General features: G+C 35.9%; 4 protein-coding genes and 1 long non-coding RNA gene across 15 annotated transcripts in view; 2 read left to right on the forward strand and 3 right to left on the reverse strand.

The window, feature by feature from the left end:
- Nucleotides 1–1139: 1139 nt before the first annotated feature.
- On the reverse strand, nucleotides 1140–2674 carry ksh (transmembrane protein 167A-like protein ksh). The gene is made up of 3 exons (XM_087340705.1): nucleotides 2386–2674; nucleotides 2151–2260; nucleotides 1140–1379 (listed from the first exon to the last, which is right to left on the reverse strand). The coding sequence occupies exons 1-3, from the start codon at nucleotides 2386–2388 to the stop codon at nucleotides 1274–1276; spliced, it is 219 nt and encodes a 72-aa protein (XP_087196831.1). The 5' UTR covers nucleotides 2389–2674; the 3' UTR covers nucleotides 1140–1273.
- On the forward strand, nucleotides 2672–9917 carry LOC110836544 (uncharacterized). Its single transcript, XR_002545349.2, has 4 exons — nucleotides 2672–3098; nucleotides 4367–4472; nucleotides 7317–7531; nucleotides 9646–9917. It is a non-coding gene; the product is annotated as an uncharacterized LOC110836544 (long non-coding RNA).
- MBD-like (methyl-CpG-binding domain protein 2) lies at nucleotides 6183–22273 on the reverse strand. Of its 6 annotated transcripts, none has more exons than XR_002545347.2 (6): nucleotides 16285–16646; nucleotides 12166–12318; nucleotides 11589–11733; nucleotides 10064–10309; nucleotides 8770–8941; nucleotides 6183–6739 (listed from the first exon to the last, which is right to left on the reverse strand). XR_002545347.2 is itself a non-coding variant. In XM_022077818.2 (5 exons), exons 1-5 carry the CDS (start codon nucleotides 22210–22212, stop codon nucleotides 6645–6647), a joined length of 681 nt encoding a protein of 226 aa, XP_021933510.1. In that variant the 5' UTR covers nucleotides 22213–22273; the 3' UTR covers nucleotides 6183–6644. The 6 variants fall into 6 exon arrangements, 4 of the variants coding, with proteins under 4 accessions (XP_021933510.1, XP_021933502.1, XP_021933495.1 ...); XR_002545346.2 differs by having other exon boundaries at nucleotides 6183–6743; XM_022077818.2 differs by lacking the exons at nucleotides 8770–8941; nucleotides 16285–16646 and adding an exon at nucleotides 22175–22273 and having other exon boundaries at nucleotides 6183–6743.
- The window catches only part of LOC110836506 (RNA-binding E3 ubiquitin-protein ligase MEX3C), a 41156-nt gene continuing 26350 nt past the window's right edge, over nucleotides 12277–27082 (forward strand). Inside the window, exons 1-4 of one of the 6 annotated variants that reach the window (XM_022077776.2) lie at nucleotides 12277–12393; nucleotides 15800–15895; nucleotides 23150–23240; nucleotides 26414–26572. In XM_022077776.2, the coding sequence (XP_021933468.1) occupies nucleotides 26512–26572 (61 nt within the window). In that variant the 5' untranslated portion in view covers nucleotides 12277–12393; nucleotides 15800–15895; nucleotides 23150–23240; nucleotides 26414–26511. The other 5 variants (XM_022077789.2, XM_087340703.1, XM_022077783.2 and 2 more) reach the window with 5 other exon arrangements.
- Nucleotides 19784–21504, reverse strand: LOC110836503 (glycerate kinase). The gene has a single exon (XM_022077751.2). It carries the CDS (start codon nucleotides 21491–21493, stop codon nucleotides 19910–19912), a length of 1584 nt encoding a protein of 527 aa, XP_021933443.1. The 5' UTR covers nucleotides 21494–21504; the 3' UTR covers nucleotides 19784–19909.

A 27082-nucleotide genomic window follows, 5' to 3' on the forward strand; every position in this document is an offset into this window, starting at 1 on the left:
ATATATATATATATATATATATATCACAAAGATTTTCATCCAAAAACCAAGGCAGTATATCAGAACTGCATAAATTTGTTCATATTTGTATCTGGCCAATGCAGACAATCAAATTTGAGGAATTCTTTATTTCATACATATCCCCAGAGGTTGTTTTATACTGCCATCACCTAAGTAGCCAATTCATAACTATGTCTATTGCTGCAGTGCCAAATGCCTGGTCTGATACTGTTTATTTATTCCAATGCTTGCTTTCAAATAGTGAATGCAAGGCTGTCTTGAGACCCTAACAAACCTTAGTTCCTGAATTGACATACAGGCTTCCACTAATAGCAAGAAGAGAACACCTGTTCTGCCAGAGCATCTAGCTGAAAGTTTAGATATTTGCAATTCAGAATAAAGGTAATTAAATTTATATAGTGAAAGTGAAAATTCTGTGGATGATGTTGCACTTATTGATGTACTCAGTGTGTTCAGAAATAAATGCAGCTCATGGAAGAAAGTGCTGCCCACACAAATATGGGCCTACCTGACAAATCAAGTTATATAATGTTGAAAAATAAATCATCTTTTCTAAAGAATATATGTAATTTTTGTATTTAACAAAGTGAAATAAAAGGAAATGTTTGTGCAGTGGATTTCATCTTGCATCTCTTTGTGAACACACTGTAGAAAAATAAGTTTATTTAGATTACTTTTTTGTTATAACAGTACAGTCTGGTGTATGGTGCACAAGAATTGTTTATCTTTGAATTTCAATTGACTATGTATTTAATTCCTTCTTTATGTCTAAGTTCCTTCAGAAATCCAAACAGGTGTTCTGTTCATGAAATTAATTTGTTGCCTTGGTTCTGTTTTAATATCATTTGTGTATGTTCTTCTCTTCCATGATACTATATAAGTAGTTTATAGAATAAAGGTAGGTATTTTAATTATCAGGTTCTAAAATACTAAGCACACTGGAGAATACATGTTTGTAATGGAACAGTGATAGATGAGGATAAGCAATTAAAGGTTTTATCAGATTTTATCTTCAAAATGTTTAAACTTCAATTCATTGATTCTATGTACTGTAAAATATGAAAAACTATAAACATATATACACCTGTGTACTTAGGAAATTAATTATTGCACAGTCATGCATTGTGTTAATTTCATTACAAAAATATTGCATATATTGTAAGAACATTGTTATTTTAAAAATGGATGATTCATGTTAGCCAAGAATATATTTAAATCATTTCAGATAATTATCAAGAAAATCATGAATATGTCATGACCAAAAAAGAATGCTGAATGCCATCATAAAACAACTGACTGCAACAAAAGGGCTCTTCCTCTCTCCAATTCGGGCACACTTCCACAATGTGCCAGATAATCTGAAATAAATAATTATATTAGTAAGACATTTAAGAGACTTTTAAAAAAATTGACTGAAACATAAATTTAATGTTGTGCCTGTAATTATTCGTGTTTTATTGGCATGTCTAAATAAAAGTCTTCATCTGTTTTTGTCTGAATTAAAATACATTTTAAACTCCCAAAGAAAATTTGTGCCAGCCTCGAATACTTGCCACAAAATAATCAGGGAGCAGCAGCATCTATCAATGTATTCCTAACTTGGTACTAAATGACAAGTGGTTAGCTTCACAGTCTGGCTCTTTATCCTTTACTGAATAGAAAGGAGGCTTGGGTAACTGAGCTTGCTTTGACAAGAGGACAAAAAGAATACCACAGCCTACAATCAGACCGTGGTCACCCAGTCCATAGCAATTCGCTGGACTGACGGCTGTCCCAGCTCATAAGCGGAGTTAACTAAGCATCTGAAATGACTCAAGTGAAACCGAATTGTTTTGCATTGGACTGTGGTGAAATGGGGCAATATATATAAAACACACAGTATTTCTGTTCCCTGTAATGGTTTGTTACGTTTGGAAATCCCTAGTAAAACTCAGAATTTCGTGGCTAGCTATTGAAAAGGGATTAGAGTGGTTTGTGTTAAGCCTAGTAATTTTGCTAAAATAGGATTATTTCTTCCATATCCAAAATTTGGTTGTATGAAGGACTGGAATTCGGTACCACGTAAATGTACCAAACCCATTCCCATTACTGAACCCTTCCACACACTTAAAGAAAATATATATACATACCCTACTTTATTTCTGTCCAGCAAACTAGGAAATAATGATTTCACATATGCACAAGTGCATATAAGTAGTAACACCACAGTTAATAAGCTCTGGAAATTGAAAAGTGCAGACTGAAACAAAGGTAATAAACAATTAAAACCCGCTAATAGCTGTTGTGGTTATGTTTGTTAGTACATAACCTCACTAAAAGACATATTAAAATATCTAAATTAATGTCTGTATTCAACATTCCTACCATAATTTAGAAACTCTGTATTGGGCCACCAAAAATATTAACTTTACAATTTCCCCTACGCTTCTGTTCCTACACGCGTACTGATATATTATCTATTCTGATATTTATGCACTTTCAAAAAACATCATATTCTCGAAAACAAATATAATACACTCGATTAATGTTGATGTAATCTATGCCACGGATCACGATAAGAGTTAAATACTACAATCTCTGTGTATCTATATAACAGCACAGTTTTGCACCCATGACAGGACAGGTAGGGAATAAGATTCTCTCTACTATAAAAATTTCTGATTCCCCGTTGTCGTCAAAAAATGACGTCATCAACAATGTCACCTTATATTTGTTTATACAACACAACAATGCCGAATAAACAAATAACGCTTCACAACGAGATCAACAACTACCAAGCCAGTCGCATGATCACTGCTCCAGCAGAAGCACATCGCCTCCGAACAGCGACATAATACTATTTAAGAAATGTTTAGTTTCTTACTCAAGGGTTAAAACACTTGAATGAGACACTAAACTAACTACCTAAGATTTTAAAACGCAACCAACCCAAGTGTTTTAACCCACCATTCGGGGGGGGTTAGTTTAGTTTCTTACACAAGGTTGGTTGCGTTTCTGCTCTAGTATTATTATAATGACAGCAGTTGGTCTGTAGTTAGCTGTGGTAATTTGTGGCGGGCTTCAAATTGTCGTGTGAAGTAAAGACATAGTTTTACTGAAATACAAATGTTTAATGATAAATCTTTATATAGTTCTCTTTGTTTACATATATTTATTATACCTTTGAAGCATTAAGTTTATCTAAATGTTAAAAAATATAGTTCCTACCTCTATTCTTCCATTGCAATGATCAATTGCTATTTATTCTGAAAATCATGAATACAATGATGGCAAAATACAGAGGTATTAAGTGTTAAAGTAGGTGATGCATATAATTATCACTGCTTAAAGGATTAATCTATAAAATGTTCATTGTATCCAAGTGTGTAATATATGATTTCTATAGTATGTGTGTGTGTACAATTACCTGTTGATTTAGATTTATTATATGTTTCATACATCCTGAATTTGACAGATGCCAAGGATGTAGAACATGCCATGCAAACTCAAAATATGTAAAGTTTGGCATATACACTGGTCTCATTAACAACTTAACAGCATAATTCAATTAGATTAATAAACACATAATATAGTGAAGAAGATACCACAGTCACACTACTGTCATGATTTGATGTAGTGCAGCCTTTTCTAGACATCTGCAATTACTATATATTTTTCCCCCCTACCGAGACTTCCTTGGTGGTGAAAACACTCAAGTGGATAAACTGTGAATATTTCAACACTTAAATAATTCAAAAATATTCCCTTCTGCACAGTCAGCAGTTGTGTAACTACGTCTGAAACTGGATGAACTTAGAAAACATATATTTTAGTCATGCAGTTCACAGATTAACTTTTTGTGTGTGTGTGTGCGTGTACGATTGAAACATTATGGGATCCAACAGGACATTCAAAAAACATTTACTTTTATGAACACAGTTATATGTTTTGAGCTTTAATTCACTTAAATACATGAAATGTAATTCACCTCCCATTGTTATAAAGTTAATGCAAAGTTAGTTCTTGTATTAATGATCACTGCTCACTTACATTTAAGCACAATACTGTGTAATGTAAAACCTGAAAAAATGTCCACCGTTTTATAATGAATACAAATTACAGTATGACACTCTGCTGACAAGGGAACTACCAAATTGAAAAACATATGATTAGGATGATGCAATGCTTGGGAGCCAGTATGCAGTCCAAAACAGTATTGGTTTTACTCTTTATTAGATATACTTAGATGCTAATAACATGGAATAATTTGTACAATTGGTACTTATTTTAAAATGTGACTTAATTTCTGCAGCTTGCCATTACCAGAATTTTATAGGGTATTACCTGCCACTTCTGTTGACTGCAGGTGCTGCCCATTCTGATGGTGAACATGGGCTTGGAAGCTAAAAACTTACCCATCACATTATGATATTCTACTGCCATCATCAGCAAGAAAGTGAATTTCTCATATGGTATGTAGTAATACAACTCATTGTTTTACTTCATATACATGAAGGTAAAGGTACACACACCATGAAAACATATGAGGGAATAGGGGTATAGTTTCACATATTCTTAACCTTGGCACCAGATAGAGGTGTGGTCAACTTCATTCTCCACCTGCCAGAACCCCTGATAAAGTGCTGCAGGTACCCATTGGATAAGAACCTTGTTGAGCTCAAAGCCAGCCTGGACATGGCGCAAAGAGAAAAATCCCTACCCCTGCCAGGCCATCCATCTGCTCTTGATGGGAATTGAATTCCAGCCATACCTCACAAATACCATTGAGGAATTATAGACTTATTACAGTGGTATTCATTATGCTTGTATTTGGTTGTGATGTTGCAATATATTCATCCAGTTGTGGCAGCTGTAGCATATTTTACATGAATATAAGAAGACCATGTCATCATATTAAATTATGTGTTTTTACTATAATGGTACAGCCTTGCTCCAGATGTTAAAAATCCAAGTATCTAGATTACAAAGTTAACTTGGCCAACTCTGATTTTCAAAAGAAACATAAACAGAATTGATACATATTGAGCTTTCATGAAGGAGTAGGGGTCAGAGTCGGAGTCAAAGCAGGAGCCAAAGGTTTTAGTACCACTCCACAGCCCTGCCAGGAACTATAATGTGACTAAAGGAAAATATTCAATAGTCAGTTATGAGGTTATATGACTTAAAATGCTATAAATTGCCAAAGAACATGATTTAGCTTATGCCCATCCAATTTATAGCACTTGAGCATAATGTTACCCATACTGTACCTCAGTGCTATCCATGGCGACTATACTCTGATTCAGAAATGGAAAAAATTAATTTACAAAGAGATGTGTAAGCAAGGTCATGAACATCACAGCCCAGTTTATGGTCCACTGTATCAATTAAAATATCATACTTCTGAACAGTATCTCACTCACAATGAATGATATTTTTATTCTTCTTATTTGAGGGAATCTGGGTTTTCAACTGTGGAAAAACTAAAATCAAAACGGGTCAACATCAGTGGATAAGCACTTGAATGACTATAATGATGGTTATAACTAAATGCTTTCATCTTTACAGTAAACTGGTTGGTGAGATGCAGTGTCAAGCTTCTCATTATATTTTAATATTTAATTCTATTAAAAATGTCTTGAATGTTCATTTCTTGTTGAGTAGGGATGTAATTGTGATGTGACATTGTATTCTGTTTTATGATCAATCAGACTTGTTTATTTTATTGCATATAATCTAACTTTGAGATCCCTTGTTGCCTGACATTAGTGTGTCAGAAATATGTGTTGTAACTTAGAGTGAATTATATGGTTAAAAGAAACAAGAAACACCATATAAACATGGGTCTGATTTGGCTTCCATAGAGACCTATAAGGTGTTGAAGTTACTATAAACAGGCCTGTTATAAACTAAAATGCACAGGAATTTTTAAGCACTAGTCTCTGATGCAGTGAGCAGAAAATGTGTGTGAAAATGAATGAATATTAGTATCATCATTTCCTGTAAGAAATACATATAAATGTATTGCCATACCTAATGCTAATGCATTTTACAGTCAGTCTCTACTAACAAACAATGACTTCAGTACCCTCTAGGCTTGTACCAGAAGCAAAATCAAATGCATGTTTGTATGGAGTTTTTTGTTTGCTTTTTACCACAGAACCCATCATATAATTTATAACTTCTTTGCAACAAATGTTTTATTCTCAGGAGTATACAATTTTAGTAGATTATCTTAAAGTTGGTGACTTGTTTTTGTGATATACTCATATTGTACTTTACAAAAAGTATTGGTTACAGGTAATGTAACAGAGTATTATTACAGTATGTGAAGCAGAAAGAAGTACACATAATCACTTTCTAATTTCCACTAACAATGAGGCCAGTTTTAATTTTATTCCTACAGGGATGCAGTCACCAAATAATTTTCATGAACACGAAATTTATATCAAAATTCCACAGTTCTTTCCCGCATAATAGGAATGTCAAACATGCACTATTTTGTATGTTTTATTTTCACAGAAAAACTAGTCTTTTGGACATTCTCTATATTAAGAATGGAAACAAATGTACTGAGAATATACCAGAGCTGGCTGGCTTTATTAGCCTAGTCCAATAATTAAAACACTGCACGTGAGCATACACTAGGTCACTACCCTCTTCAATGCATCTTGAAGTTTCTTCCGTGCTACTGCAACTCTCTCTTCCTGTCTTTTGATGTCTTCATCTGCCACAGATACTGCCTGAAAAAATCATATTTCATTTATTACTCTTAATATAAAATGCTACCTCTCTTATAAATTATTCCAGTGTTGGCTGATAATTGTAATTTTTAGCCCACTTTCCTTGTTTATAAGGAAAGATTTATGGTCTCATGTTCATGTCTGTCTTCCCTATTAACTTCATAAAAGTCTTGATCAAAAAGTTTGGTTAATGATGTCACCCTGATGAGTGGGAACATGAAGACTGTGGCAGGTGGTATATGTGATGGAAACCTTCATGCAAGCACTTATGGAGTTTCCATTGGCCAACACCCTCACCTGCACGGTGTGAATTTATGTTAGTTGTGTTCAGCATGTGTGTGTGCAAATTGGTGAAATCTGTGTAATGTGCAAACATACGACTGTTTCAAACAAATCAAAATAGCTACAGAAATGCCCAAAATGCTCATAACAGCCAACAGAAGTAATGATATGATAAAGATTTCTTGAAGTTAAATGTGTTCTTTGACATGGAACAAATTGTTCATTCTGAATTTATTCCAGAGGTCAAATGGTTAATTATGCATTTTATGTTGAAGACTTACAATCTTTCAGAAAAATGGCAGAACAGTTAAATGGTCCATCATGTGATAACACATCCAACAAGCCTACTGTCCTGAGCTGTCACCATGTGACTTCTGGCTGTTCCAATACTACCTGCAGGTAATTCCATTAGAAGACTTCCAGAAATGTTTCTAACAATGGCAGGAGGATTGGAAAATGATGTGTATCCTAGGGGAGTACTCTGAAGAGGATTAATGACAAAACAGGTATTTGATCATTCACTGAGCTTAGTGATCAAGCCTTGTATATCAGAAATCTAATACAGCCATAAGATGTACTAATGAAAATTATGTAGATATGGCCCACTAAACTGTATAATCAATAATTTATAGTCCTTACTAACATCCCATATAAATTAAAGCATTTGAAGGAACATAACCATCATAACTCCTTGGTATTATGGAACCCCACAGTTCAGCAACATAATTTGGATCTGCCAACTCACTTTTTAATGAGGTAAATCAAAAGCAGAGTGGGTTATGTAGCATGCATGAAGGAAACAAGAAATTCATATGAACTTTTGTTGCAAAACTTCAAGGAATGAGCCTTCATTACATCATGCAATCATAAAATATTTGCATATACATGGTTAATCATGATTCATATAATTTCAAAGTGTTATAACTTTGTTACAAGTTATGTAATTCATATAATGTAGCATTCACATGGAAGTAAAGCTCAAAGTTTTATTTGTGTAGTACTAGTATGCTTTCCTGCCATCAGAACCACTCAAATTGCAGCAGTAAGTAAATGAGATCACAGCAGAAAAAGTTAATCTTACCTCACGAATCCTGCAATGCCACAACCATGTAAAGAATGTTTCAGTGAAAAAATGGATGAATGCCAACTTGTCTGGCTACTGGTGATTTGAACAATTTCTAAAGACAGATTGCCTGTACAAAGGTAAAAGTGGTAGCTATCAAGGACCATGTGATGATGCTGTGAAAAATGTTATGTAATCTTCTCTTTGCAACCCACAAAAACTAACCACTCACGTCAGCATGAATCTCAGAGCAATGTGTGGCATATTATCAGGAAATAATTAGTGATGAAACTGAACTGACAATAATTACTGAAGGCTATAAAAGATGATGAAGAAAACCAGTTCCATCTTTGTTCTCAAATGTGGAGGGTGATGAAGTACAAAATGAAACCTTAACAGATTTCATGGTGTTTAGTGATGACTCGATGTTCCACTTGTTTGGAAATGTCATTTGATACAGTGTGTTGATACAGGGAAATGAAAACCTGTATACCTGTTTGACTTTCTCCAGACTTTCTTTTTTGTCACAGCAAAATGTGTACAGCCTATTTTTCTTTGCCAAATGAAATGAAAGGAATAGTTTATCTGGATATGCTGCAAAAATGACTACTTCCTCAGCTACTGATGACCTATCCAGAGGATACTTTTTGCAACAAGATGGTGCTCTGCCTCATTACTTACACAATGTTCACAATTTTCATAATGAGACCATTCCTGGACAATGGATGGGACACCGACAGGTCCAATTTCTTGGCCTCCATGATCCCCAGATCTGACCCCCCTGGATTTCTTCTTATGGAGTTTTACAAATGACCAGTTGTTTCAGCCCCCATAACCAGCACCATTACAGGAACTAAAACATAGGATAACAGCTGCTGTGGAGAATGCTGATGCACCCCAATAAAAGTGTGGCAAGAAATGGATTATAGCTTTGGTGTGTCATGTGATACATGGGGTGCATATTGAGATTGTGTAAACTAAAGTTTAAGGAAAATTTTTATGAATGGTACTACTGTATGAACAATTATAGATATGTAAATCACTGACATAAATAAGTAATCTTCCCAAGTGTGTGTGTACTAAAAACTAACATGTTTTGTGATTTCAGCCACCTGATGCCAATTCAGTACCCAAACTGTTTTCAGAGTGACAACATATTCTTTGCAACTTCCTGTGTTCATTACAGATTGAGCAAAAACTGTTTGCCCAATATTCATGCATCTTTACCTATGTACTTCAAAATAAAACTACAGAGCAAGCAACTGATGACTCACATCTGTGTGCCCTTTTGAAGCTTGTAACTGGGAACTTGTGATACAATGGGAACTGTGATAACAGAAAAACAATGCAACAAAATTTCTAGTCAGCTCATAAACTGACAATTTCTGTCGCTACAAGTTTTTACATTATTCATAAGTAATTTCAAGTGTATACAGAGAGTATCTGTTGCATGTCCAGAATATTGACTTCAGATGAGAAGAGACAATGACTGAAAGTTGCAATGAAAATTTGGAACTTTCAAACAGAATACAGACATTTCCTTCTTTTTTGTGACAGATGATGGCACATGGATTCAACACTGGAACCTGGAAACCAAACATGAGACCATAATGGCAGATGCACATATAAATTTTATGTCCAGATATCTGGCAAGGTATCTGCATGAAGCCATCAAATGAAATCATTTTGGAAACCTGATAAGCAAAGTTCTTCTACAGGTTATGGAAAGTTCAGGCCACTGTACAATATTGCAACTGTTGGTAAGTCTACTGACATCACTATAATACAGACATAGCACCACACGACCATTTTCTATTCAGACTCCTGAAGAAATCTCAATAAAACAGAGGCTTTCCATCAATGATGAACTGTAAAATTCCATCTACATGAAAGTAAATGTTGACAAATCTAACTACATGTCATTTTTACCAAGAGCTTGTTATTACGCTATGCATTTGACGCATTACACGCTCACCTGCACTAAAGGTTGATCAGGATTTAGAAAGACACCTGGATTCTTTTCCAGAGCAGATCTTGAACCTGTCTGCCCTGTCACAGGCTGTGTAGACACATGAAGAGCTGTAGCCACAGACTGTAGTAGGGTCTCTTCGCCCACATGGGGTCCCACTGCACGTAGTGCTCGGGGCAATTCCATTTCATTAAATTCTAAACCATCTAAATCACATGCTCGTAGACCTTCTAGTCTCTTCTCCCAGAATAGCTGTAAGATGAAACAAATTCCTTGTATAATATGAATTCACAAAGTTTTGTGAATGTGTTTTTCCAACACAGCGAGTTTCGGTCTCCGACTTTCCTGACTTCTTGCCACTTCACAGATGTAAAATATTCTACATCTGAAGCAGAATAATTAATAGTAAAGGACTCAATTTACTGTCAGTAGCAGAGAGTTGAGTGCACGTGTGGCTTAATGTATAATTTAAATATGTATGTATTAAGGGGGTTCAGTGTGTCCCACATTCATAGTCTTTTAACTGTCAAAGGTGAGGGGTGAGAGGAAGGTGTGACAAAAGATCTTCATTGCATATCATAGGGTAGGTCTTGAATGTGAGAACTCTGGCACGGCAGGCTAGTTAATAGCATACCCCTACAACACCATATCACCTCAAGTTCATAGTTTGAGCCAGACAACTATAAATTTACTGGATGTGGGTCTCAGTTTCAAATGCCATCGTTGACTTTAACTAACTACGGCAAGCACAGTGATGTTATTTTTAAAAAATTCTCAAGATCGTAAGGAGTAGCTGGTTTGTGTGTAGTTAGTCTGATCATAACTATGGAATTCATACAAATAAGTAGGATATTCCAACTGTGGGGGTGTGTTCACCAGATCACTATCTTTTGGTATTGTTCATCTGTCCTTAGACTGTAAGACAGAGGAAGCAAGTGTTACAGAGCTTCCAATTACTTGTCATTTGACTTTTACCATCTTTAATTTCTGTTGAATACAAAATGTAATTGTTAGAAAACAAAGAGTATTACTAGATAAACATTATATTCTAAAAGTAAGTAAAGCTGTCCCACTGCATGCCATGTAGGCACTTGGGAAGAGAGGAAACATTATATTCTATATACCTATTAGTATTTTTTTAATGTAACTAGTTATAATTTTTAATCTGAGTCAGTTATTCTTTACTTGAATTATTATTTCTGCAGAATTATTAATGATTTTGAGGAAAGAAAGTTGTGTTCATACCACTTGTCTGTACTTTTTGCAAAAAATATATCATCTAGTAGTTTAGTGATTTCCATGTTCCCTGCAACATGCATTTATATGCAATATTTAAAACTATAAAATTTAAAAACAATACTACAATATTTCAAATGACATAATTTGTGATTATGTAAAAATCTGGTCCCAGTATAAAAGATCTATGATATGATTATTAATGAATGGATCAGATTTGACAAAGACCCATTTTTCTCACTTCTGCTTACAATATATTAATTACCACAAACTTGTACAGTACAGTCTTTCATACCTGTTTTGGTTTCTCCTGAGGACCATGTTTGAAATCAGTTTTTACCTTCCCTTCTTGGGTCTTATAAACAGTAACAGGCTGTTTAAAGATGGAAGCTGTCTGGCGAATTGGTGGTACAAGTGATGCATCATTTCTTACTCCACGACTAAAATCATATTACATTCATTCTGTTTTATACAGCCACAGTATTATCAGGGAGAATAATCATTAGTCATAATGCCAAGTACTGTCTTGAACAAAAAATAGATTTTAAGAAGAAAAGCATTACATAATGCAATCACAAGCAGGATGAAACATTCAGCGTTCACAAATTATAAAGTTACACACCACCACAACCTTCACAGGACAAACTACAGAATATAACAACTGATTCAACTGCCACAAAGAAATTCTATTAGTTTGAGAGATGTGAATAAAAGTTTGAAGTATAATAAACTGATAATTATTTTCTCCACTTTTTATAAGTCACTGGCATTTTGTATGCTAAATCTCAGAATATTAATTCAGCGTTCATTTCAGGATGTACCGATAACTACAGAGCACAAGCAATGCCTAGCAGGCTTCAAGATCAGCCTACCTGTAATCAAATTGAGTCCCTCTCTGCTTCTTGTTTTTTCGCAGGAGCAGTGAATTGATTTTGCCTGAACGGAAATCGAATGTGGCGAGATCAAGTGCATCTCCCAGGTAACGAGCGAGCTGAGGCTTGCTGCGAAACTTCTTCCCATTTGGGCTGTAATGGGAAAGCAACAACTCTGAACATACTGGTGATTCCAAGTCTTGGTTACTTCAGTGCAGTGATTCCAGTGTAAGTACAAATACTGTACTCTCATTCTAGTACTGGTAATGGAAATACAGAGAGAATTTTTGGCTCCTAAGCTAGGGCACAGCCATCTGCTCTGCAAGAATACTGTGTTGGTTGCCGCCTTTCCTAGCTGGTCAGCTACAACAGTAGTAGTGAGATTGCAGCAACATCACAGAGTGAAGTTCACTTACCAGCATTAGTGGAGATGCTAAGAATGTTCTCCATTAGCTCAGATACATTCTCCACACCTGCTAAGCAGAGTCTGGCTTACACACAGTATAGATGTTCCCTTATATACAGGACACTTCAAGATGGTTTCTCTTGAGTTCTTCTGTGTGTTGAGTGATATGATAGATTTTAGCTTTTAAATATCACCACTGACAGAAGATACCAGTTACAGAAATTTAAATCTGGCTACTGTATTATGTGGCTGTAAAGTGCACAGCAGTTGTTTTGTAACAGTGAAGTTTCATTGACTGTGGTGATTCTTGGGGTCCTTTTTGATACTACCTTTTTTTGCTCAAGGCATTTACAAGACATACGAAGCAAATGTTCAAGCCAAACTTCAGTTTTGGCCAACTTCTACTGTTAATAATTGGTGTTGATTTTTTAGTTTCCTCTTTGTTAACATGCTGGTTTTTCTTGCTTTATTGACAAGATTCTGAAAAGTTTTTCAGTGGGAAATTTGAACCCCCAGGAAATTTTATTCTGAATTTCCTCTTATTCTTCACGATAAAGTTAATTGTAAACTTATACATGTCCTGCATAAAGGAAATCTTGTACGACACAAATATTCACACTTGCCTATTATTGCTGTTGACTCATCAGAATTAACTTAATTCACTGTCACAGCAGACAGAGTAAGAAACATGCAATGTAATAATTGTGCATAATGGTAAAGGCCATGTGCGGGCACTACCACTGAAAAATCTCTCTGTATTATGATCAACTTTTTTCTCTCTTAACAAAGAGTACATTGCTTTCAGCAACTTATTTAAGTCTCTGATTTTACATACATTCTTACTTAACTGTTCATCCATTTAGGCTGTGATATAACATGTGGTTTTATTGGTATAAAATATACCTGCAAGAAGTTTTACTCTAATCTGGCACATAATATAACTGTTTGCTTACAGTGAATTACTGTAACATAAACCTTAACAGTGGAGTGAATTATATAATATGCTGATTACCACAGATTTAACTGTCTTGTTATCCCTGAGTAAGAACATGATTTAATCATTTAAGTTAGTCTACTGCACAACACTGTTCAACTTTTTTAATATCACTGTCACTTACATTATGAATTAATATGTCATGTAACAGTTGTAGTCATTAAGCATTTCCAAGGTACTAAAATCACATAAACAGATGAAAATGGTTAGGATATTCTGTGCTTTTATCATCATCATCATCATCATTATTAGATACTGGTTTGGTGAATTGATCATACCTTTATCATTTCACATTGTAACTAAATTCAACTCATATTTGGCATGATGAGTCATCCGCAGTGGTGTTAAAAGCAAGTGTGAATATTTACATCCAAATCAGTGCTGTGCAAGATTTCCTTTGTGTAGGGCATTAATAAGTTACACTACAGCATCAGATGTTTTATGTGAGTATTGTGTGAAGTGCATGAGCCAGGGTAGCTCAGTCAGTATAGTGACTGGCTATGGACTGGACAATAGGGTTTGATTCCGACGGGGGCAGAGGATTTTTCTTCTAGCCTCTACATCCAGACTGGTTCTGGGGCCCACACAACCTCCTATCCAATGGGTACCAGGAGTAATAGTGCGGCCGGGGCGTGATGCTGACCACTCACCCCCATCTAGTGCCAAGGTCAAGAATGAGTAGAAGCTATACTTCCTCTCCCCCGAAGCACCTACATGGTGTATAGTGGGACAGCTTTACTTTCCTTTTATTTTTATTGTGTAAAGTGCAATTTGGTTAGGAACAGTCAGAGGAAATTCAGAAAAAAGTTTCCTAGGATTCGAATTCCCCACAGAAACACAATTCATAATTTTGTCAATAAAGAAAGAACAACCAGCATGTTAACAGAGGAGAAACCAAACATCAATGCCAAGTGTTAACGGAAGAAAAGTTTGATGAAATCTGAGTTTAGCTTGAACTTTCACCTCATAAGTCGCTTAAATGCCTTTCACAATAAATTACCATTACTATTACAGAATGTATACACTAAATTCACAATTTTGAGAGGTATGAGGACAACATAATTTCAAAGCTACTCTCCTTCATCCTACCTGCTTTCTGCATTCATATATAGTTACATTGCAACAGAACAGAGAAAACTGGATAAATAATACAATTACAATATTAGGTATACAAACATTTAAAATAAAATTGTGAAGCATTCAAAACAAATTACAGAGAGCAGGAAGATGATATTACCACATCAACTACATGCTCATTTTTAGTTAGTTTCCATCTTCATTGCTGCATTTTTGTTATAAACTTTTTTAAATCATAGTAAGACCTAAAATGCTTATGATGGTCTTGCAATTATATTAAAACTGATCCCAGTCATGAATATTGAGACAGGTTTTTAAAATATAATAATAACTGAAGTACCATGGTCACTGTTTAATACAATAATCTTAAAATCACTTTAATCTTAGAGTCACACAATATGATTAATCAATGTGTTGTTACACAGAGATGTCATCTGGCATTTGTGCCTCAGCATTGACTTACCACTATGCACAAACACTACACCAGTTGCCATGAGCTGCTGGGAGTTCATAGTGGTTGTAAGAGAGTGGTATTATACTTGCAATATTCATTTATGGCTCAGTGTTGTTTGGTTTATATATACATTTACACTACAGCATGAAGTGTTTTTAATGAATCTTATGAGAAGTGTAGGTCCACTGGGTCCTCTCTCCTAGGCCCAAATATCAATACCCTATTCTCAAACACCTGCAATCTGTGTTCCTCCCTGAGAGTGAAAGACCATGTTTCACACTCATAGAAAACAACAGGAGAAATTATTGTTTTGTATATTTTAATCTTTATGTTCTTATAAATCAGATGGGAATACAACATATTTTAACTTAAAAGTAGTAAGCATTTCCAGAATTTAGTCTCCTAATTTTCGTTGTGAATATCCTTTTGATTTGTTATTAATGTAAATAATTCTAATTCTTAAAAAAGTCCTGTCTTTGGGTGATACTGGGAAAGGGCCATAACCTCTAAGATAATTTCACTAGTCTTGGGTTCATTCCTTATCATTGTCAGGAATACAGGGGGGGGGGGGGGGGGGGGGGGGGAAGTGTCAGTATACTGAAAACCAACCATTTGAAGCCAAGAGTAGAGCCAACTCCTGAAACATTATGTGTATAAAATATACCTCAGATAATACATATAATCAGTCATGGCCTATTTCCAGATACTACTCAAAATTTTGCCTGCAAGGAAGGAGGAAAATGGAAAAACCTAAGGAAGGAGAGCCTACCAAAATGTGGCCAGATACCTTCAAATACAGGTCAGTCATGTTACAGCTGAAGCTGTCCTGCTTCATACATATACTTTGTGCCCATTGATGCAGCATAACTATGTAATAGTATTGAATGTAGCCTTGTAACTTGAGTGCAGATGAATTCAGTGTCAGCATAGGTTATGTTAGAAGTCATAAAACTGGCTTTTTAAAGAATTTCAGCCACAGAAAACCCAAATTATGCAAAGTAAGTAGTGATATTGGTGGTTTTTGGAATGTAGCACCGTATAATGTGGTGTATCTTTGCAGGTTATGTTTAGTGTAGTGTTGTAATGACTTAAACAAGAACCAAGTCTTGTCTGATATTTTCATATCATGCACATTATAACAAGTAGCATGCTGAAGTCGTGCATTAATTATTACAAAAGTTTATTTACCTATAATAATACACATCTACTTTTCCTGCGGAAAGGCCAGATTTTCTAATAACTTCTTCTCTCTGCCATCCTTTAGGCAGAGCATTGCATTCGTATTTTTTCTTTTCTATAGACATTTGTCCGAGAAACTAAAATATTACTTGGGATAATTCACAAACAACGGTTAATTGGCACGTATGTAAAAGAAAATTAGAGAACATGTGTGTTTACTTCTCCAGCGTACTTGCTCTGCAAGCGCAATGACACTAGGTAGTAAATGCGTTATGGAGAGCATGTACTGTCATATCCCGTTTAAGGCACATAGAGAATGCCAACATTTCAACATAAGAAATACCTGCTTCTGGCAGTTTGCACTGGTTTATTGTCTACACCGGACAATACGTAATCAATCAGGAGCTACTTGTTGATAGTAATCTGTGCATGAAAGTTTGGAGAAAGGAAATAGGTCAGCATTGCTTCGAAAAGAAGTTTCTACCCATTTCCCAAAACAATTTACTCTTCTGGTTTATAACCCTTTCAATGGAAATATCACAGTGCATGAAATAAAGAAATGTAACAATATTTTGAACCTTCAGTCCCTATTGACAAGCCGAGTACACAATCGACTTTTAAAAAAATTTCGTGCACCATAGAGTAAGTGAGTGAGTGAACAACATTTTATGCATTTGACCACTAGTATGCAACATTATATCCGTAGATAATGGATGCATCACATAAACCCTTAGTTGAGTGGGACAACTCAGCACAAATCACCACATTCAGAGAATACTTAGAAATACAATACAGTTACAGAAACATATCACAGGAACAAAATATACTCTAATAGACATATTAAAATTAGAATTTATTTTTATTTCATAGATTATTCCTTTAATATAATATAAAGTTAATACATATACATCTTATGCAATTTATAAAAATATATATGAGTATGTAGATATGTTCTTGCTTATTACAGCTGTTACATCTTATGTTGTAAACACATATTATTCATAGCAAGGTAATTATAGAAATGAACCATTATCTTCATAAATATTTATAGTACTTGTGAGTTTTCAATTAAAGTAAATTCTGTAGTGCAGGAGTAAGCTATGAAATCATTTAATGTTGGTTTAAATACTTCCATTTTGTAATATAAAAATTTAATGGCTGATAAAGTTTATTAAACAAATTAATTTGACAAATGCAAGTAATATCATGTTATACTGTGTATGCCTGAATTTTTTCAAAAATTTTCCTTATTGTCCACAATGAATGACAATATTTAGATTAGTAATTTGTATAGCAAGGGAGGAGAGTACAGGTAGCCCTCGATTTGCGCCGATTTTGAAACCAGCAAGTCAAAAAGTTAAAAAAATATATTTTATTATTATTTATAACGTTCTACAATGTATTTCGTGCTGATTCTTATACTAAATCGTAATTCTTGCATCGCTGATTCTGAATAAAAATTATAAATACAGTCATCTCTGCAATTACGCATGTTTCGTTAACGCGAATTTGCTCCAATGAGATCGATGGGTCGGTAAAAGCTGTTTGTGAAACGCAAACTTTTGCATATGTGAGTATGCTCTTATGCAGTTTCATTCCTGGCGCTTTAAACTTTCAAAAGACTAATTTAATCTCTGCAGAGATACCGGGGTTATTTTACTTCGCGATTTTCTATAGGTCGGCGTCTTACATGAATGCAACTATCGCATAACAGCAGAGATGACTGTACACATCAATCACATGAAAGAATCGCGGTCAATCGCGGGGACCAACGAATTGGCGATTGTGAGTGTATAAAATAAATTTTTTAAATTCCCTTTATTTTATTTACGTTATTTCAGAGCTTTAAATGTTATGCCATTATATTACTCGTCAATGTTTGGGTGCTGGGAATGCATGCCATTGACTTCCCATTGATTTACATTATAAAAGAGTTTCAATTTACGCCGGTTCGTCCAGGAACGCATCCCCGGCGTAAATCGAGGGCTACCTGTATATTAATTATTTTAAATCTCTGCTAGAAGCTGTCTTTTTAACATGTGTCATGTTTTATCTTCTTTTGGACATTACAGTAGCTAATTTTATGAGTAATGTCATAGTCCTCATAGCAAAGCATATGGAACTTAATATACTCAATGTATGTTTTCCAGTCTAAGTTGTTATCAGTTTCTAGTCCAAGAAATTTAGTAGCACCTTGGTATCATTACCTGTATTTAAATTAATACACATTTACTTGTTATTAACAAATTTTATTAACTTTGTTCTGTCACATTTAATGTAAGTGTATTTTACTTGAAATCATTACTGTCCATGCAGTTTTGAAAGGAGTCAGTTTCTGGATGCAAAATATTAATGCAAATATTTCTAAAAGTTTTTTATGGATAGAGTATATATATGAAGATTTCTGTCTTCTGGGTTGTTGCGCCGTGTAGTCTGGTCGATGCTAACCAACGTTTCAGAGGTCATACTGCCTCCGTCATATTCGTCGCCCTGATGACGGAGGCAGTATGACCTCTGAAACGTTGGTTAGCATCAACCAGACTACACAGCACAACAACCCAGAAGACAGAAATCTTCATACTCACCGCTGTGAAAACCTCAACTCTTACAGAGTATATATATGCCTGGTGGAAGAGAACTGATATAAGAGAAAAATCAGAATATCAAATACAAAACTTTGAGGATATCCATGCTATTCAACACCTCAGTATGAGTAGGAGTTATATTTCGAATTTTGGGACTTGTTCCTGCTTTTTATTTTCTGTTTGTGCTGTCCAGCTTTACCTTGAATTGCATAAAAATCTAGTTTTGAAACCAACACATCAATATTCACACAGTCATATGCTTCATCAAAGTCATAAAATATTCCACCAGTGTAAATATTATTGCAAGGAACACAAAATTTCATCTATGAATTTCTAAGTCAAAATTATTCTCGTGCAAGGAAGTTGTTGGAATTTAAGATAACTTTCTCTCTCATACATAAATTTCTGAAGCACTTTTGAGAATGATTTCAGTGATGGAATTGGCTTTTAGGTGGAGATGGAAAGTATTTACCCCTTTTTACATAGAGGGTTCACATTCAAAAATGTAAGTCATTCTGAGAAAGTTACTGTTTGTTTAATGAGGGAAGTAATTGCATTTTTAATTTGCTATCAAAGGCATAAAGTACAGACATAAATACTTTTTGCAGCTGTGTAACTGTATGTTAGTTGGAGTTTGAAACTTGGTTCTGGGTGCAGTATATAAACTTTATCTCACATGAGAATAGGGCATTTGAACCTTGGTATTACAAACCTGCCAGCCAGATTTCAACTCCAAGCTGGAACATTACAGTAAAGAACTGTACAACATGTATGTGTTGTGTTTACAATTACTTCACTTAAGTCTGTGATCATCACTCAGCTACAATTCTGGGGCCAGGAGTGCTTCAATTTGATACATCTTGAGGAGCATGTGTTAGTAAAATTATATGCTCTAGCTGCCAACATATCCTAATTAAGAAGTGTTAATTTCTCTATAGCATATTTATTTAATGCTTAGAAAGGTATCTACAATTTCACCTGAACAGAGAATGTATTTCTGGTACCAAAACTACAATTTTAAATTCAACCGCTTTTTACAGGATTAAGCATTAGCGACTGTTTACGATTGATTCAATAACTAAGATATGCATATCCATTACATTTGTTCCTGTATGTCCAACATTTATTAAATCTTCGCCACCATTTAGTTTTAAATAATAGTTATATGAATCATTGTTATTTTCATATTCATCCGATTTTAGGTCTTGTTCTATTGCTGCATGAAATTGATGCTTATAACCAAAAGCTCCAGCTGCATTAGTTGGGCCATCTATCCCATCAGTATCTGCACTCAGTAAAACAGCATGAAACTGATCCAAGTATGGAAATGACTTTGAATTTTCATTCATATTTCTAGCAAAGACCATTGCCAGTTCTTGATTCCTTCCTCCTAAACCATTACCTTTAACAATGACTGTAGTTTCTCCACCAGCTATCAAACATATTCCTTTCTTATTTTTCATTTGTTTCATAGCATGCAGAACCTTTTCCTCTGCATTATCACAGATAGCATACAGTTGTTTCATGCAATGAAAAACCTCATGTACTTCCTCACATACTGCCTTGGGTGTAGAGGTGTTCCACAAAGCTTTGCAGATAACAGTTGCCAATGTGGCATACATTCTTCCTACATCTGTTACAAGCCCTTCAATCCCTGAAGATAATATTATAGTGTTATAATTCATATTTGAAGCTGCTTCTGCTGCTGCTGTTATTGCTGTCAAATTTGATCCAATCAGTAAATTCTGAACATGAGAAAACGTCCTTGAATCACTTAATGTTTCATTTTGACATATATTAGTGTTTATTGTGCTCAGGCACATTTGTATGGAAACTGGCACTCTGTCAAGCAGGGAATACTTTCTTATAATATTAAGTGCAGTGTCTGGTGCATCACTGTTTACAACTGTGGGTCCACTAGCAATTAAATCTATTGGATCTCCAACAATATCAGATAGAATTAATGCCACTACTTGGGCAGGGTAAGCTAATTGTGCAAGCCGTCCTCCTTTCAGAACAGAGAGTTTTTTCCGTACACAGTTTAATTCAATTATATTAGCTCCTGCAGCGGTCAAAAGTTTCACCACTTGACACTTCTCTTGTAGAGTGATTGGTGACACTGGGAGAGGTAACAGGGCAGATCCACCACCTGACAGTAAGATTATTAGAAGTTCATTGCTACCTAAATTCTGAACCAGATGTTTAATTCTTCTTGCAGCTTCCTCAGCATTCTGATCTGGTAAATTATTCTTTGCTCCTTCTATGATTTCTAGTATGCTGTCTGGTTTAGGTTGCATGGTAGGATTCTTCATAATTTCTCGTATACCTTTTGGTACACTAATAATTCCAGAACATAAATGATTTCCAAGTATCTTCTCTGCTTCACATGCCATGCCCAAAACTGCTTTACCAAACCCAATCAGATGGCAGTTCTTATTTAGCTGATAATGTGTATCTCTCACAATTAAAGTATCATTTTTTACTTCAATGGCCATCTTCAGTAAAGTGTCTGGTTGTACCAACCTCAGTGACTTGTCAAATATGGATTGCATATCAAATTTAATGTGCCGAATTGCCGAATACTTACTGCTGTAAGTTAAAAATTTATATCCAGTCACTTTTTGAGATGCCATTATAGTTTCAATCACCAATTATATTTAAAATGCTTATGTGTTTAATAACTATATTGGTGTATTTCTTTATGTTTAGAAAATAATTCTTGTGGCTCTTAATGAGTAATTTTTTTAAATAATTCTTGGCACACTGTTTTTTCTTTATTATAACAAACGAGATTACACACAAAACTACACGATCTGCTGCAATGTTTTGAATGTCAATAGGTATCACGTAAACCATTAAGCGCCTTGAAGCCTGAATTGAATATATTTAACGTCCGTACGACTGTGTGGATCAAATGTGTGGTACACAATTTACTTCTGTTTGTCACAAACATAACCTCACTGGACAATAAGACAACTGACATATGTTTCCACGCACCATTCACATTTTAAGCATAATGCACGCATCGTTTGTTGCTTCAGTGAAACACTTCCTACGATTCAGTGGAATTAAATTCCCTTCTTCCAAGGAAAATTTTTCTGTCGATTGTGTGTGGACGCGGAAAGTACAATATGGCGTTTTAATATTGTAGAAGTGTTCGTATGTTTGACATAAGATCCGCGGAGTCATTATTACAATACTGCACAGGTACTGTTACCTTAACTTAAGATTCGAATTAATAATGTCTTTGTGAAGAGTAAGTTTTCCTGTCATTGATTAATTTGTGAAAGAGGAACAGTGCCGAATCATCCTACCTTGGAGTTGTGATCTCCATCTCTACATACATTTCCATCTGTCGTGTGGTCAGTACTGTGCAGCACAATGTTGTTATGCTTTTAGAATTAGTTTTCCCAACCAGTCATAGAGTACTAGATGTTGACATTGTAATTAATTCGCTTTGGCATTAAATATAAACTTCCGCAAAATTTATTCCTCGTAGTAACTTCCAAAGAGAAGAGAGCGTCATTAGGTGATTTTGAACCCGGGATTTTCCTCATTAATTTGTACTACTTTACAATACTAGACTGTTACAAAAGATGGTAGCATTTGTACCAGTCATTGAAAGAGCAGTTCCTCTTTATTTTGTGCATGAGTTGGTTCATATAGCTTAAACGCCAAGGAAAGTATATGCACGTCCGAGAGATTACTTCAAGATGAAGATTAATGAGAATTAAGAGAGCATAGCGTCCGAGTACAGTGTATTAATCATGTATCTCTGGCCAGTTTTGTAACATAGATAATGTAATGTGATTATTTCATATTTGGAAGGAAACAGACATGGCCTAATTTGAGGAATTATCCCGGAATTTTCCTGGAGGGACTGGGGTAACCACGGAAAGATCGCAGTTAGTATAGCCGGTTTCTGGGCCAAGATTTGGGGCCGGAACCTCCGAATACGAAGCAGGACTGCTAACCAATCGGCCACTACGTTCGGTATTTTTTCACATAGTGCATACAATATTCTCGTGCAATGGGAGTGTTAGATACATCCGTCGGTAAATTGTAATCTCGACGACTACGTTGTTGGACTAATTTTATTCTGTTTGATTATGTCCACGAATCTTAAGAATTTATAACCTGTAACTATATCATGATCATTTTTCAAATCACTACATTCAATGTGGCTGGCAGTATTTGATGGATTAGCATTACCAACGAACGAATTAATTATGATATAATATTAAAATGTATCTATATTTTTTTTTTTTTTACTTTTCTTGTTTTTTCAGGACGTTACGAGCCTCGGGAAACTGAACTGATTAGTGGCACGCGTACGAGGTAGTCATTATTATTCATCACCTGCCAACCAAGCCGACTAAAGTAAGTCAATCAGTTTAACTTTTGAACATTGTTAGCAAGAAGTGCAAGAGTGGTAGTAATGTTGACTTTCTGAGGGAACATCTCTTTTGTTGTAGAAGCTGGAGTCAATCTGACCTCTTGAGTAATAGACGCTATTGGAAAAGGTCACACCTGTTCTAAGCATGTGTCAAAGAGAGAAAGTCGCTTGGATATAGTCGAACCGTCAACTAATATGAGGGTAGAGGAGGATTCGGGTAGGAATGTTGTTAGCCTTAGCATGTTTATAACACCTGGAGAAATAGCTTTATGCCTTTTCGATTTGGAAGTCATGCCTCTGATTGATATTAGACCTACTTCATTCTGCGGACGGAAGACAGAATCGCTTAAAATTACCCTCCTTGGTCGATACATGTACGTAACATTAGTTTGATATTCGATTAATTGTTTTTTCTCAGGGGTGACCCACATATTGGTGCCGAAGGCCCGTGGGATTAACGGAGTTTTCCCAAACTTTAAAACTACAAGCCTGCTTTTGTGATTTGACTCAGTACAAATTCAGCTGAACAAGCATTTCATGTTGTTAACTGATTCTTGGTCTATTTGTCGGTGCCATTTTTATGTATGTTGTATCAGTTGTGCCGCCACGGTGGTCCAGCGGTTAGAACGCTGGCCTTGTAATCCTGGGGTCCCGGGTTCAATTCCCGGTGGTGCTCAGATTTATAACTTGTGTTGGGCAAGGCCGTGGTCTAGGCAGCACGGAGTTTTCCTCCGGGGGCTTCCCCGGTTTCTCCGTGGCACCCCAACAATTACTCCACTCACACACACAGAAGAAGGCAATGGCAAACCACTTCTGGATCATCTGCCAAGAACGTATATGAACAGGTCCCAGTCCGAGAAAAGGATGGAAGGATCCTGTTCATATGGACCTGTCGTCAGACAGAACACTAAATAAATAAAATAAAGTATCAGTTGTGTAGCGTCGAAAGTTTCTGTTGTCTCTGAACCTCAGTGTTCATCACCATGATCACAAAGCCCGTTATTGGACTCTGTCCCAATCCAGTTCTCACATTCACAAACTAATTCTCGGAGATTCATTTTACTGTTACGTCTTGGTCTCTATCGAAATTCTTTATGCAGTGTTACGTTTAAGATACACATTTTGAAATTATGTATGTAGCTGCAACAGCGTCTTTAAATAAGGAGAACACAGACGTTTTTAATTTAAAATACAATTATTTACATTCGGACTGTAATTTAAAATACGAATTGTTTTCTTTTACTGGGATAAGAAGCTATTTCCAGTATAATTCACTCGGTTGGATCAAAACTTTTAACTTTAACTGTCTGCTCTAACTCGATACATGCGTTTTGGCGTTTAAACGCCTTCGGTAACTCCAAAGGAAATGTTTTAAACTTGTTGGGACAAAATTTAGCAACCACCGTATGTCAGTCTTTTCTCAACCTTGGATCCGCCAAAGTATGCCTAAAAAGTCCTCGAACTGAGTAGATACTACTCACTTTAGCTTTCGTTTGTTTGTGTTTAAAACAAAGTGAAGTTTCTGTAAGTGCGATTCAGTCCATTTCCGTTCAGTTCAGCTCAGCTCACTATAACCACCCTATACGCCAAAGATCCATCGTTATAATCCCATTTACGCCTAGGTCTCCCAAGTGGTTTCTTCCCTTGAAAGTTTTTCGTCCTTAATTCTTTATGCGTTTTGTATTTCTCACATGCATGCTACATGTCTTATCTGTATCATTCTCCATTATGTAGTCAGCCTCTAACCAGAAGAGTACAATGTATGAAACACCGTGCAACGCAACAGGATTATTTCATTTCCCTTACTTCATGTCTCAGTTGCAAATATTTTAATCAGCACTTTGTTTTCAGACATCGTAATTTTTTTACCCCTCAATCATACATTTCATTCCCGTATCATGTGAAATATAAACATGGTGGGAAAACAGAAGAAACTGAAACATCATTTTGCGTGAAAATAACGCAGAGACGGAGAACATAGAATTCCAACAAATAGCGTACCTCATGTTATCCGTCGCATCGGTGTAACAGGGATCAAACGAAAGACAACGATGTGAAGCTTTCAAAAACAGTTTACGTTGTGTTCATGTCAAACAGGCCAACACACCTCTAGTAGGCCTGTTCTTTTAATTATTTTGATTTATCGCGTGCATATTTTCCTTTAACCAGTCAGTGGCGTTGTACGGTCAGTCTCAGAAATGGGTCTTGAGCATGCGGTGCTCAGATCAGAAGTTCGAAGCTGGATTAATTGTTAATCTGATAACAATACACGCAAGTATTAACACACAGGACATATTTTGCAAAGATTACGTTTTTCATTTCGTTTCTCACGAACAATGTACAGGCCAATGAGATAGATCTGATCAGCGTGGATTATTTGTGGTACTAACCCACTCCACTGTATCTTGTCCATTGATGATTAGGCTAAAAGCGCAAATTTTCTAAAACAATGTTGTTATTGTATACACGGTACGCGTATGTTTGTAGTAAAGCTTACCGAATTGTAGTTCTCTCAGAATAAAATAGCGTTTGTCGTTGTTACTTAAGACTCGTACAAGTTTCCATGCTCTAAAACTGGGAAAATACATGAATTTTCGTGTGTGAAAATTGTCTTTATACATTTGCCGATTGCGGTCTAAGCAGAGCCATGACAACACGTGTTTCAACTTCCTTTGTCTAGCTCCGCGTCTCGACCCTCGCTGGTTGATAATTTTAGCATCGGCCATATCTCCATCCGCTCCGGTAAAGGGTGCGAGGGGAGGAAAATATACACCCAATTGGGGGCCACACTGCGGGAGCTCCGTGTGGTCACGTGCTTTCAGTGCACCACTGGTAGAGCTGAATTCAATTTTACCGCGCCGGGTAACTGCGCCAAAGGTCTGTGACGTTTTGTTTGAGCACATGCCTTTATCCTAAACAGGCATTGCAGTCCAGTCGCATTGTCGGCCACACTGCGTCGGCATACTAGCCGATCCTCGTCTTAAGAGCGTCGTTAAAGAGTAGTTTTATTTTTGTACAGTGTTCTTTTTATTGTATGTTGTAATAATTCCTTTATATCCTGTGATGCCTGCTAGTCTGTTTTCCGATATGGATCGAAATAATAGCGGTCTCGAAGACCAAAGAGCACTACAACTAGCATTCGAATTATCAATGCTAGGTTTCAATGACTCCTCACCCACAACGACTGAACCATCACCCGGCGAGACTCTCACGCCTGCCTTCCCAGATGAGAACAGAGGCAAGAAGAGCCAAAATATGACGGAGTGTGTGCCTGTGCCAAGTTCTGAACATGTAGCCGAAATCGTGGGGAGACAAGGTAAGCGAGATTGTTTAGTCGTCTGTTATGGTATAAAACAAAGCCAAAACATGTGCTAATGTTGAGTTCTGTAGTTATTATTACGTTATGACAATTCCCTTAACTTCCAACCGCATCTCTGCGTTAATACCATTGCGCATAATATGTAGTATGTAGGACGTGTTTATTATCGATTTCATATGGAAAAACTTTGAAATTTAGAGTGAAAGGCGTCGTTTTAAAACCAGCGTGTAAGTACCTGAAATTTGTCTCGTACAGTAGCAAGCTTTGTTGTCCTTATTTTCTGCCCAGGACATAGTCGCGGCAATAATATTAATTAAGGTAATTTATGTTTGCACAAGGTGATAACGGTTTGGTGGGGGAGGTCATGTATTATAACACGGAGCTTTTATATTTATAAACAAGTGCACAGACTGTGTGTTGTATCCACAAGCTGGAAAACAGCATGCATAGTTAAATTTTGGACTGTCAGTATAACGTAGAAATAAGGGCTTTAATGTAAGGTTAATA

The sequence above is a fragment of the Zootermopsis nevadensis genome, unplaced genomic scaffold, assembly GCF_977971745.1.
Source record: "Zootermopsis nevadensis isolate Lab colony 2312 unplaced genomic scaffold, Znev_1.0 Znev_ptg000061l, whole genome shotgun sequence".
NCBI lineage: Eukaryota > Metazoa > Arthropoda > Insecta > Blattodea > Termopsidae > Zootermopsis > Zootermopsis nevadensis.

What these genes read in the sequence shown, in the direction of transcription:
- ksh (XM_087340705.1), bottom strand. An exon ending in CTGGACAGAAATAAAGTAGG is followed by an intron (nt 1,380 to 2,150) that starts GTATGTATATAT and finishes TATTTATTTCAG; the next exon opens with ATTATCTGGCACATTGTGGA.
- MBD-like (XM_022077803.2), bottom strand. Translation starts at nt 16,400, where the DNA reads ATGTCTATAGAAAAGAAAAAATACGAATGCAATGCTCTGCCTAAAGGA. An exon ending in GTAGATGTGTATTATTATAG is followed by an intron (nt 12,319 to 16,284) that starts GTAAATAAACTT and finishes TTCCCATTACAG; the next exon opens with CCCAAATGGGAAGAAGTTTC. An exon ending in GGGACTCAATTTGATTACAG is followed by an intron (nt 11,734 to 12,165) that starts GTAGGCTGATCT and finishes ATATGATTTTAG; the next exon opens with TCGTGGAGTAAGAAATGATG.
- LOC110836503 (XM_022077751.2), bottom strand. Translation starts at nt 21,493, where the DNA reads ATGGCATCTCAAAAAGTGACTGGATATAAATTTTTAACTTACAGCAGT.